General features: G+C 41.3%; 1 protein-coding gene across 1 annotated transcript; it reads right to left on the bottom strand.

Annotated features, from left to right (window-relative positions):
- Positions 1-567: 567 nt before the first annotated feature.
- On the bottom strand, positions 568-11,323 carry PSMA4 (proteasome subunit alpha 4). Its single transcript, XM_030577808.1, has 9 exons — positions 11,197-11,323; positions 10,402-10,430; positions 9,891-9,933; positions 7,602-7,764; positions 5,704-5,781; positions 3,730-3,818; positions 2,463-2,593; positions 2,107-2,230; positions 568-985 (listed from the first exon to the last, which is right to left on the bottom strand). Exons 2-9 carry the CDS (start codon positions 10,402-10,404, stop codon positions 831-833), a joined length of 786 nt encoding a protein of 261 aa, XP_030433668.1. The 5' UTR covers positions 10,405-10,430; positions 11,197-11,323; the 3' UTR covers positions 568-830.
- Between the last annotated feature and the right edge of the window lie 1,414 nt (positions 11,324-12,737).

Genomic DNA, 12,737 nt, shown 5'->3' with positions numbered 1-12,737 from the left:
CATCAAGCTATGGCACGAAACAAAGAAGAAACTGTTTAATGCCCTTGGAATACAAAAGTCAGTCAAACAGCCTAAGTTCAGTGGAAATGGTTGATTTAAAGATGTAAGAAAAAGTAAACTTCCTTAGGGAGGGTCATGTTACTTACTTGTGAGAAAATAGCTTATTTTGATATCTTAGTCATTTAAACATTGGCAATTAGTTTATTTGAAAGTGTATACTTTTCTGGAAGGTTATATTAAACTAACAGTATTTACCACAAATTAGAAGTACTCATACTGCTTACAGGAATATTAGCAGAGCAGCCTTAATGGATATTATAAAAAACTTAATATGCCAAAAAATTATAGATAATCTTGTGAGAAGTATACTTTCATTCAGTATTAGAATTTTAAATGAGAAATGTTCTGTAAGGGTGTTCTAAACTTCTGAAAGGCTTTATTTTTCACAGTAATGTCATAACTGTTACTTACCAAGTAGCCAAAGTATAGGCTCTAGACTGATTTAAAATATTTAACTTCCGTCAAAAATCACTCTATTTAGATGTTACTGATGAAATAAAATACCCATTGCCATTCTTTTTACATTTTATTCTGTAATACAAAACAAAAAGATGTAAGAAATAAATGCATTCTAGAATTAAAGTAATAGTAATTCAATGCAAGAGGTCGTACATCAAGTATTAAATTTTATGACGACTGAGGGCCTGGCTCAATAAGTAATATTTCTGGCTTTTCCACTGTATCAGATTTGCAGGCTTTCATGAAGTGGAAATCCAAATCTTTCATTGAAGCAGGTCCTACATAATCTATAAAATGCTTGATTTCAAGTTCTATTTATCTTTTTCTTTTTGTTCTTTTTCTTTCTTTTCACGCTCAGATTTTGCTTCTTCCTCCTCATGTTTTTTTATCAACTGTTCCACCTCTTTTTGCTTTAGTACTCTAATTGTTGTCTTTCCATTCTCCCTTGTCAATGTTGCAATTTCAACTGAAACAGACAGAAAATATTTGCATTGTTATTTTTACCTTAAATCAGTAATATTTAATAGACAAGGTTTTTTATGGTTAGGATTGTCAAAGGAGCCTGAGGGAGTTAGGCATCAAACTCAAAACAGTCTCCTTTGAAAATCTCAACTTAAGGCCTTGATTCTGTCACCACTTTTGTACATGTGTTACTTACTCATGTGAGCAGTAAAAAAAAATAAATGGACTAATCTCATATACAGGGCTGTCCCTAGGGGGACGCAGGGCCTGGGACATAGGCACCAAGTTTCTATCTGCTGGGGGGTGGGGAGGGTGTGTGTTCCCCACCTACCCGTTCCTCCCCACCCCTTCCCCACGCAGTTCTGCCCCCTCCCACAAGCACATTGCCCCTCTCCCCTCCCACCCAGCACCTTCAGACACTGGGAAACAGCTGATCAGTGGTAGGCGCTGGGAGGGAGGGGGAAGTGCTGATCAGTGGGGCCTGCCAGTGGGCCAAATGCACTGGGAGGATGAGGAGGAGGTTGGTCGGTGGGCTCTTCCTCGTCTCTCCCTGCCATGCAGCAAGTGGCCCTCCCAAAGCGCAGGGCCCAGAGCGGTCACCCTGATTCACCGTAACCCCGGGATGGCTCTGCTCATATAAACAAAGTTAAGCATGTGCTTGTTCGCAGGCTCAAGTTGAGAGTTAGTAATTCCTGCATCTGCAAAACTGGCCATTGTCCACTGAAACTGAGTGGCAATATAAGAGAGAGAGAGAGAGAGAAGGTAGGAGAGGTAATATCTTTTATTGGACCAATTTCTGTTGGTGAGAGGCAAGAGGGTGCCCCATGTGGCTCAAAAGCTTGTCTCTTTCACCAACAGAAGTTGGTCCAATAAAAGATACTACCTCTCCCACCTTGTCTCTCTAATATCCTGGGATTGACACGGCTACAACTATCTTGTGTGGCAATATAATACACTAGTTTGTTTTCTAAAACTCCATTATCACTGACTTATTTTTGATTAAAAAGCAATTGTTTGAAACATATCCAGTTTATTGTAATCTTTTTACAGCAAGTGTTTGGGTTTTTCAGCAGCAAGGAGTTAAAGCAGGTTTACCTTTAAATATGGGAGAGCAATACTGCTTACCTTTCTCTGCAGAGAGTTTACTAACATCCATGGTTTTGTTTAGCACTTTAATGGCTAAAGCAAGTGCAGATTTCAAGGTCATTGCTCCTTCTTTATAGTCTTGTTTTAACATTGACACAGCTGCCTGTCAGACAAAGAATGGAGATTTATTTAATGCAAAGCAATGCATATAGGCAATTTAAAGTTCTGGCGTCAGTTGTCAGAGATCATTAATACTCTCTGGCATTAATATTCCTGTAGGAAATGTTTTACAACTATTTCTGCCTGTGGTAGTAATGAATATGGAATTGTGGTTAGTACACGGTTTATCATGGACAAATTCATTTATTTTGTTCTATTAAGAAAAAATCTCTTACAGCACTATTATTCCCAATGCATGTGGCTTTCCATCCTCCATAGTTTCCACTAGGATCACTCTGATACAGCTGAAATCCATAATGCTTATCCCAGCCAATGTACAGCAATGAAACACCAAAAGGACGTTTTCCTGTTAAAATACATGGGTATTAGTGATCTAAATTTAGTAACTAGATTGGTCCCCAACGCTGCTTTAAAAAAAAAAAAAAGTCAAGGAAAATGTTAAATCCTTTCCTCTGATCTAAGATTTAATAGACTGCTCTGTACTTCTGGTATTTTAGATAAGCTCTACTATAAATCCTTTTATTGTTTCCTTCTAAGATGTGAGGAAGAATGCTGCTGTAGTCTTATTTCAATCACTTACCCTACCAGCAATTTATTTCCATGTAAACAAACTAGAATTTACCATCTTAGTATCTTAAAACAAATCTTCTATGACCATCCTTAAATTTTTAGCATAAGAGCTCCAGAAATCAAAGTACATTAATGGTCAAGTCACACTACAAATATAATGGAGGTTATCAGCCAGTTAGGGTCGTCTGCGTTTTAAACACTTTTATTGCTTGTGTTTGTGGAAACATCACAGTTCTGTGTATTTGGAAACACTCCCTAGGCTATAACATTGTTATCTAAAAGTCACAAAACCAAGTTGTCTGACCCACACTAATAATTTAAAAAAGTATTTGAAGACGGATGTCCCTAGCCACAGCTGCTAGTCCATAGTTACAATGGTACAATATATGGGTCCTAGATTTAATAAAATAAATAAATACACACACACACAAAACTAATTTCTTCCTGTTGGGATTCTGGGCATCGCTGTGATCAAAAAGCCCTACATCTCAGCCACCAAATTTTCAATAGTGATTAATGGCTGTGTCTATACCAGCACATTTAGTATCTATAAATTCATTATCATTTCAATGCCATCATTTGGAAACAAAAGTTAATTCCTTTGGCAATTTTTCAGGGGTCATTTGTGCTTAGTAATTTTATAGGCCAGTAACCAAGTATTGTAAATAACTTCATAAAATCATTCTTTAGATATTTAAAACTTCCAGTATGTTTCATTTATTTAACATAGAACGTCAGGGTTGGAAGGGACCTCAGGAGGTCATGTAGTCCAACCCCCTGCTCAAAGCAGGACCAATCACCAGACAGATTTTTGCCCCACATCCCTAAATAGCCCCCTCAAGGACTGAACTCACAATCCTGGATTTAGCAGGCCAATGCTCAAACCACTGAGCTATCCCTCCTCCTTATTACCTCCAAACTGTGTATAAGCTTGCTTGATATCACATAGTGCTGTTACCAACTGCTCACAAGGAATTGGTTCTTGATACTGCAATAGATACCTAATATTCAAAAGAAATAAAAAATAATAGATTTTTGTTTTTTCAGCTCCATAATTCAGGTACAGAGCTCAGCAATGCTTAAGATATTATTTTGATTCACAGTTCTATCAGAATGAGAATGGAAATCCCAACACACACACAGTTGGTATCACAGCATAAAGTACTAGGTCTCATTATTATTTAGTAATTCTTCCATCCAATTTGCAATGGGGGTGTGATAGCAACCTCCATGGAAATTGCAACAGGGGAATGAAAAGTAAAATTAGCTAGTGGAAGGATGAGAACGAGCAGAAGGAACACAAAACAAGTCACTGAACAAGATCCCTGGCATCAATGTCTTTATTACCAAACTTTCGAATAGAAAATGTGCCAGAGTTGTTTCACAAGACTTAATAAAAAAATCACTTTGAATTTTTCCATAATGATTAGGTTGTACATTTGTCACAAGAGTGAGTGGGCTCAGTATATTACCTGATGATGGCCCATGAACAGAGACCAATGAATCTGGAACAATCTTTTTGGAGCAGGATAAATTAGTAGAGAAAACATGTTGGCAAGACAGGTGTCTTGTAAAAATTAAAAAATGAAAGCAACATGAATCTTACAAGGATGGCTATAAGAATGGAACAACAACTTATCAGTTATCCAAAAAGGACTGAGGTTAGCAATTTAGTAAAGAGTACACATGCCTGTAACTTTAAATTTCAACACAACTTCTATTACTTGTGACATTACCATCACAACGTCTGTAAATTTACTGTAAGACTACAGCTATAATAATAAATTAAGAAAAATGTATTAAAGTAATGAACCAGATCCTTGGGTATAATGAAAGTGCATCCTTTCACAGATCTGGGTGATAGTATGCAAACGTAGTTTAAAATATATGAACGGCTCTGTACTCCATGAGGAGATATGGCAAATAAAATGTTTCTTTAAAAGAAACCAAATTTATATTTGAGAACACTTTCTGTAACTATATATTATTCCTTAATTAAGGAATCAGACAACCTTGAAGCTGCACATGTTTATTAGGACTTTACTTAGCTATCCAGTAGTTAAAAGTGTTTCATTTTAAAAAAAAGGACATTTCTGAAGTAAGTACACTAACTACCTCTAACACATTAACAATAAATTGATTAGCATTTCACTGGAACAGGGTAAATCCTTAGTGGATGTAATCCAACCATTTTGGTTATCTATTTTATGCAATGTAAACAAACGGGGAAACTATACTGTTTCCTTTATTGTTCTAAATGACTAGAGATTCAGCTATAAACTAGAGCTGTCTGGAATACATAAGATAATGTAAAACAGAGTTTGATAGATTGTTATTTTCCATTTTCTTGGCCTGGTTTGTCAAATCATCTAAAACTGAACAAATTCATCTTCTGCTAGTATATTTAATTAGCCGAATAGCGTTAAAGTTGGGTATATGCTCCATATATATATAGGCCCCCACAAAAAAAATAAAAAGAGGCTCACATGCAAGGCATTACATTTTATAACATGTATATAATTGGACCAGAATAGTATATATGGATTTGCTTATTTTATAATTCTTAAGTTAATTTGTTGACTGGTACCAGGTATTCATTAAACCATTGGTTAGGTTCTGGTAAATGTTAAAGCTCTTTTAGAGCTACTCCTTTCCGCTCACGTGAGCCAACCATACATGAAAGTAAAAGCAAAACTTTATTTAGTCAGGGGCAAAAATGTAGAACATTTATTCCTTTTGTTTGATTAAACTTTAATACACATACAGAGAACAAAAGAGAAGCATTTTCCTTGTTAGAGGATTAAATTTGAAGTCAGGGTTAGTCTTAAGTCCTCACTGTCACACGTTACAGCTCTTATGTAAAGCTACAAAAATCTATGATCATACCTTTGTGCAATAAGTCTCAGTTCATTTGTTAGAACATTAGCATCTGAAGTTATCCCTGCAACACTGCAAGCCATATCCCTGAAATATAAATACACAAGTTCACTGGATTGTTATTAATACCTGAGCGATAGTTATATCATTATGCAACGTTGCAGAGGAAGAACAGTTTCATACCTACGATGAAACCCACACACTGTAAGGCCATGGCTACACTGACGCTTTACAGCGCTGCAACTTTCGCGCTCAGGGGTGTGAAAAAACACCCCCCTGAGCGCTGCAAGATACAGCGCTGTAAAGCGTCAGTGTAATCAGGGCGGCAGCGCTGGGAGCGCGGCTCCCAGCTCTGCACGCTACACCTGTAAAGGATGTGGTTTACATGCAGCGCTGGGAGAGCTCTCTCCCAGCGCTGCCGCTTCGACTACACTCACACTTCAAAGCGCTGCCGCGGCAGCGCTCCCGCAGCGCTGCTGGGGCAGCGCTTTGAAATTCCAAATGTAGCTATACCCTTAAACAAAAAAGGCCATAAGTTCCTGCCACTGCATTATGTCAGATACATGTTGTAACCACTCCCATAACAGCACAGTATCATTCTGACATAACCTTTTATTTGGGTCAAACATACTGTGCAATGACCAACTAAAACAAAACTTTAAATTCTTATTAATAGAGATTCTAGAGGATATTCATTGTGTGCACAACTGACAAACTGGTTAATTGTTACTGGAAAAACTATTTGAGAGAAACAACTGATTCAGATGAGAACAGATGACAATTTTCTTAACTGTATTTATTTTTAGCAAAGAGTATTGCAATATCCTTAACTGCGCCAAGTAGCTTAAATTTAGTGTTTCTCCTGCTGAATTTGAGATGGCTATAAAATATCCACTGCTCAAGCAGACAGGATCAAATGCATAAGTAGAAAAATAATCCAGATAGTGAATTTAGAGAAAAAAAAGTAGGAGCAGACACAAGTAATCACTCCTTTGATTGTAGGTAACATGATTCCTGAATAACCCAGTTCTTTTCCCCTGCTAAATAAGCCCCTGGCTGCCCCCAGGATCAGGGCAGAAAGGAAAGGGGGAAAGAGGGCAAAGTCACTTATGCCTCACGTGCACCAAGCAGAACTCCAGTGAACATGAGTATCCAGACCTTTATTGGGCAGAGTGGAAAACAATCCACAGTATGATTCTTGTTGATAACACTGGTAACAAAAATCTGAATAATTAGAAAAAAAAAGATTGAGAAATGGAGATATGGATCACCTCTACTACAGTCATGTCAGAGAATATTAATGCATGCTTTACTCATATCCACAGAAAATACGAAAGACAAAACAAATGCATGATTTGAAATGTGACTTACAGCCTATACGAACTAAAGATAACATTTGAACAAGACAGGGACCAATGTTATTTCAGAAATAATGTGCAGAATTGTTCAGTTTTAAAACAGAACAGAGAGCAAATGAAGAAAAACAGGAAGTGGAACGTAATGTACGTAACAGAGTGCGCATCACTGAAATATGAAAACCGATAAGCAATAGAAGCAACAGGTAAATTTGTTCACGAGTAAATCTGAAAATGAGGAGAAATGAGGAAATCAGAGAGCAGAGCGTTATCACATAAATGCTAATGCAGTGATAGCACCCCGTATTGGGAAATACCAGCTCTGATCGCAAGAAACATTCCCATATTAGCTTTAACATATGGGTTATTCTGTCTAGAAAAGAAAGATTTTGCTATAACCATAATTTCTGAGAGCTGTTAAAGGTAACACAGATAAAATAATTTCATTCAAGAACTCAAAACTACTCAGGTTGTTTGAATGACAGAGGTAATTAAATACCCTATTAGCAATTATAACAGCAGCGAACATATTTCACCAACATCTCAACTTACTCATTAAGCTTGTATATTTTCTCTGAAAAAAAGACTTCATCAAGAAGCTTGTGGATGTTGCGCCGTTCTGCTGCTAACAATACACCATCATTTGCTAAAATTCCCAGGCAAGTGCCTGCATGTCCAATTGCTTCCATAGCATATTCAACTTGATACAAGCGACCTAGAAAAAGACGTTTACATTGGTAAATTCAATCATTTAACTCTGAAGGTGGTCAATCCTACAAGGTGTTGAGCACCTCACACAACATACTAAGCATAACTTAACTAACTCTCACTGAAGTCATCACATCACAGGATCAGGTCCTAGGTTTGTCACTGATGGCAAGTTAATTGGTCAGAATCAAGTAAGAAATCCAATGAACACACACAGTGCCAGATTCAGACAGAATAAAGATTTGCCCTTGCAGAGAATTTTAAATGCAACTTATCTACAACAGTGGTTCTCCATTGGGGGTCCACGAACCAACTCTTTCAGGGGGTCTTCGGGACTCTGCAGATAAAACCCAGAGCCTGAGCCCCAGCAGCTCCCGCAGGGCTGAAGCCAGGAACTGCGGAGTTGAAGTCCCAATCCTCAGCACCCCCAAAAGGGCTGAAGCCTGGAGCAGCAGGGCTGAATTCCAGAGGGGCAGAAGCCCTGAGCCCATGGGCAGAGTTGGGAGGACACAGACGTGCTGCATCCCTGAAACTAGACAGCAAGAGCAGGGCAGTCCTGGGGCAGCTCCACCCCTCTCTCCCAGCCAGGTAAGAGGTGGCAAGCCAGAGCGAGGCAGTGTGGGACAGCTGCTACTCTGGCTGGTGCCATGGAGCAGGAAGCTGCGTCGTTCCCTCATCTCCTGCTGCTGCTGCTAGTGCAGGTGGTTGAAGCTGCTCCTCAGCTCCCAGCCCCTTTGCTCACACAGCTGGTAAGAGCCGCCTGGGCGAGGGGACCTGGTTTCATGGCTGGCAGAGCCCTCAGGGAACAGAGACTGCAAGGGAGGCCTCCCGGCACACAGCCCCTAGCTACCCTCCTCTCTGCACCCTGAGCTACTCCCCTACCAGCACACAGCCCCTAGCTACCCCCACTCCCGGCACCGAGCTACCCCTCTGCCCGCATACAGCCTCCAGCTACCACCTCCCTCAACCACGAGCGGTTTTCAAACTTTTTGAGCTGAGCCTCCATCTCGGAGTTACAATTTTTGGTTGCACCTCCCTCCTCATCCCCCTTTCCTCCCAATCCAGACAGGCAGGTGGCCTGCTGAGGAGAGTTAGAGGTGGACGTGGGGCTCCCTCCCCGGACTCCGCTGGGAGCTGGTTTGATTCCCCATGCCCCCGAACCCTCTCTCTCCCCACTGGGCTCTGGAGTTTTTATACTATCATGTGGGGGGCCTCAGAAAGAAAAAGGTTGAGAAACCCTGATCTACAAAACTAACTGAAGCAGAAACTGAGACAAAAACCATGGATTTTTCAAGATTCAAAAAGGAGTTTTAGACACTTCTATGAATAAGTAGCATCAAATGTTACACTAGGTAGCATACTATTATATGGGCTATTAATACTCATGTGCCAGGGCTTAGCCAATAGCCGGGAAATGTTTTCCTTGTCATTCCACTGCCTAGGACAGTACTGAACAATGGTTTGAATCTTGGAAGGTTAACACCTTCCTCTGATGCATTCAGCATTAAACACTGTTGACAAAAGGAAACAGGATACTGAGTAGATAAACCTTTGGATCTGTTCCTACATGAAAATTCTTATGGTTTTGCAATTCACACTTTTGTGCATTGTTTCTGGAGTTATAAGGACGAATGCGGTTGTCTTTCTGGAAACTGGGAGTGTATCAAGGCTGGCACAAGCAACCCTCTGGCTGACAAAGTTAACTGCAAAATCTGACTGAATTTTGCCCAAAGCTGGACTGAAAAAACACTCCTAAACTTACTACCAAAAGGGTGGTGGCAGTCAGCCCCTCTGGGCACGAGCATGTAATTCACTGCCAATGGAACAGGAAAGAACTATATATAAATTAAGCTGGAGATCCTTCAAAAAGAAATGTAAAGCTAAAGGAACTTTTATACTTTATTCTTAAAATTATCTCAATTTGCATTAAAATTAAAAGCATATCTCCACTATGGCCCTTATAGCTTGGGGTGTTCCTCTTAATGTGAAGATCTGATTTCTGTGTCACAAACGAACTCAGGTGAATTGTCAACACTCAGGACTTCTACATATTTCAGTTGCTATTTAAACTTTTTGGGGAGGCATAAGGAGAGAAGTTGATTGGTCACGTGGTTCCGATTTACAGAACAATACCTTCTGGAGAAAATATAGTAGTTCTGGAATCATATCTTCGAGACTGTAACAAAAACATAACAGAACAACTCTAGTTATTTTTTCCCCTTTAAACAGAAGAAACTTTATTCAGCAATATTGTCAATCATGTTCAGCAGTAACAGTGATTTCAGTTTAATATCGGTGAGATGTATACCATTACAGGTAGTTTTGTTGTCATTATTGTATAAGTTACCTTTTGTTTCTAGTCAAAGGATGAGCGCTCAATTTACATTTATGTCAACACTTTTTCCTCTTATCCCTATCCCAATCATTGTCTTCCTCACAAAGTTTTACAACTAATGCTGTAAACACTTTTGCACATGCTTAATTTAGGAAAAAATCCCAATTTAAGGTGGGTAAAGTTAAACATGTGTATAAGTATTTTCAAGACTGGGGCCTCTGTTATTTAAAGTCATTTAGCTCCAGAGAGCTTAATGATACTGCTGAACTCAGACACAAAAAGGTCTCTATTTCATGCATAGTAACTCACCATTTTGCTTGTACACTGTTATTGTTACACTGTAAAAAAAAACAAAACAGTCACTATAAAGAATAGGTTTGTAGACCATAACTACATATATTTATCACTTAGACATTGAAAAATAATGTACAGAAGAACTAATTACAGTAATTAGCTCAATAACAGAACCTCCATTTCTTTATTATTCTAATAGAAGGGTCTTTTAAAATGTGGCAGTTAAGTTTTTAATATACATGAATCTCAGTGATGGGGTATTTAAAAGGGGTCAGTGGGAATCACCTCGACAGGTGCTAAGTAAACCTGATAAAAAAGATCCCTTTTAATGCATTCTGTCAAAGCAGAGATCGTTGTAATGAAGCAGATCAGAGACTGTACCTACTGGGAAGTGTTGAGGCTGGGGCAGGTTTCTGCCCCTCATTCTCGCTGCAAAGTCCATATTTCCAGAAAGAGAAATCTGGGGACAGACAAGACACCACTCCCTACACGAGAGGAACTTGGGAGCTAACCCCCGCACCACTTACACCCCGGCCCACTGGGGGCTGTGCGGAGCGGGGGCGGGGGGAGAGGCAGGCCCTGCCCAGACTCCTTACGCCCCGACCTACCGAGAGGGGCCGGGGACAACCACCGTCCCGTGAGAAGCTATGGGGTTCCCCCGGCCCAGTTGGCAGGCGGCTGCACTGCAGAGTCATCCCCCTCCCCCCCCAGCACGGGAAGGCCCTACCACCTCTCAGTTCACACCGGGGGTTGCTACTCTCCTCAGGCCCGGCCCAGCCCCCACCCCTCATGCGGCCGCCCCGCACTCACCGCCGCGCTAGGTGCACTGAGAGGCCCGTCCACCGGGAAGAGACCGCCCTGCCACCGGCCACTGACTCAACCCCTCACCGCTTGCCAAAATGGCCGCCGCGCACGCGCGCTAGCATGGCCTGGCCACTGGCCGGGGCACTCCCGAGTCCCGGCTCAGCGAGGCGCTGCCGGGGTGAGGCGGGAGGTTGAGCGTCCGGGGCAGAGCTCGCTGCCTGCGGAGAGAAGATCGGGCGGGGGATCGCTCCGCTCCTAGCCCGGGCCTCTTGCTTGCGCTCTAGGAGCGGCTCCCGTGGCCAGGCGCCTCCGAGCTGGAGCAGGGAGCGCGCGGTCACACTGGCAAGGGCTGGGCTCAGCCCCTTCAACGTGTCTCTCGTTTAAACAGCTCGGGCACTGGCCACGGCAGCCAGAGGATTCAGGGGGCCTGGGGCAAAGCAATTTCAGGGGCCCCTTCCATAAAAAAATGGCAGTACTATACAATACTATATTCTTGTGGGGGCCCCTGCGGGGACCGGCTCAAATTGCCCCACTTGCTTCCCCCCCCACGGGTGGCCCTGGGAAAAATAAATCTTCTGCTTCTCGGCACAAACCTAGTTTTGACAAAACTTCTTTACAAGGGATCACTGGGTCTCAACATCAGCTAGCGCTAAAAGGCACTAAAGCTCATTAAAAGGGTTGGACAAATATTTTCCGTCAAAACTTTTTCTGGATTGAAAACTAGGGGTTTTTAAAAAGCAGAAGAAAATCATGGACAATGTCTGCTTTCCTTCAAAATTTGTTGTGGTTTTTTTATTTAAAAGCTGAAATTAGTCTGCCAAAACCTGAATATGGTTTGGGGTTTCAGAAGTGTGTGGCTAAATATTTGCTGCTTGCTGTGTTTGATTGTTTAAAGAAACAATAAAAAAAAAATCCAAAACTTTTGAACAAACTCAGCTTGTGACCAAACATCTGAGCCAATCCAGTCAGAGATTTTTCCAGGTTTCTGATACTCTGTTGGCTTCCTTGACTCATATCCGTCTCCATAACTTTGGTTTCATTTAGGTAAGAACATAAGAATGGCCATACTGGGTCAAACCAAAGGTCCATCCAGCCCAGTATCCTATCTACCGACAATGGCCAATGCCAAGTGCCCCAGGGGGAGTAAACCTAACAGGTAATGATCAAGTGATTTCTCTCCTGCCATCCATCTCCACCTTCTGACAAACAGAGGATAGAGACATCATTCCTTACCCATCCTGGCTAATAGCCATTAATGGATTTAACCTCCATGCATTTATCTGTTTCCTAGAGACTGGCTCCATGGGGTCCCTCACAAACTGGAGACTGTTACTGTGGGTTTGGCTTTAGTATAGCTTATGTACATATTCCACGAACTGAGCATTTGAGCTTGTTCCAGAATCTGGGATGAGCCTATGGGTATATGTCTACATCTACAATTTTGCAGCGCTGGTTGTTACAGCTGTATTAGTACAGCTGTATAGGGCCAGCGCTGCAGAGTAGCCACACTTACAGCAAGCAGCGCTGCAAGTGCTGTTAGATGTGGC

The sequence above is a fragment of the Gopherus evgoodei genome, chromosome 10 (genome assembly GCF_007399415.2).
Source record: "Gopherus evgoodei ecotype Sinaloan lineage chromosome 10, rGopEvg1_v1.p, whole genome shotgun sequence".
NCBI lineage: Eukaryota > Metazoa > Chordata > Testudines > Testudinidae > Gopherus > Gopherus evgoodei.
This window is presented reverse-complemented; position numbering and strand designations above follow the sequence as displayed.

Bases quoted from the DNA above. Each gene is read 5' to 3' on its own strand.
- PSMA4 (XM_030577808.1), bottom strand. The intron at 2,594-3,729 runs GTAATAAGGAGG...GTATTTTAACAG, and splicing joins AGCTTATACACAGTTTGGAG to GAAAACGTCCTTTTGGTGTT. The intron at 986-2,106 runs GTAAGCAGTATT...TGTCTGTTTCAG, and splicing joins TAAACTCTCTGCAGAGAAAG to TTGAAATTGCAACATTGACA.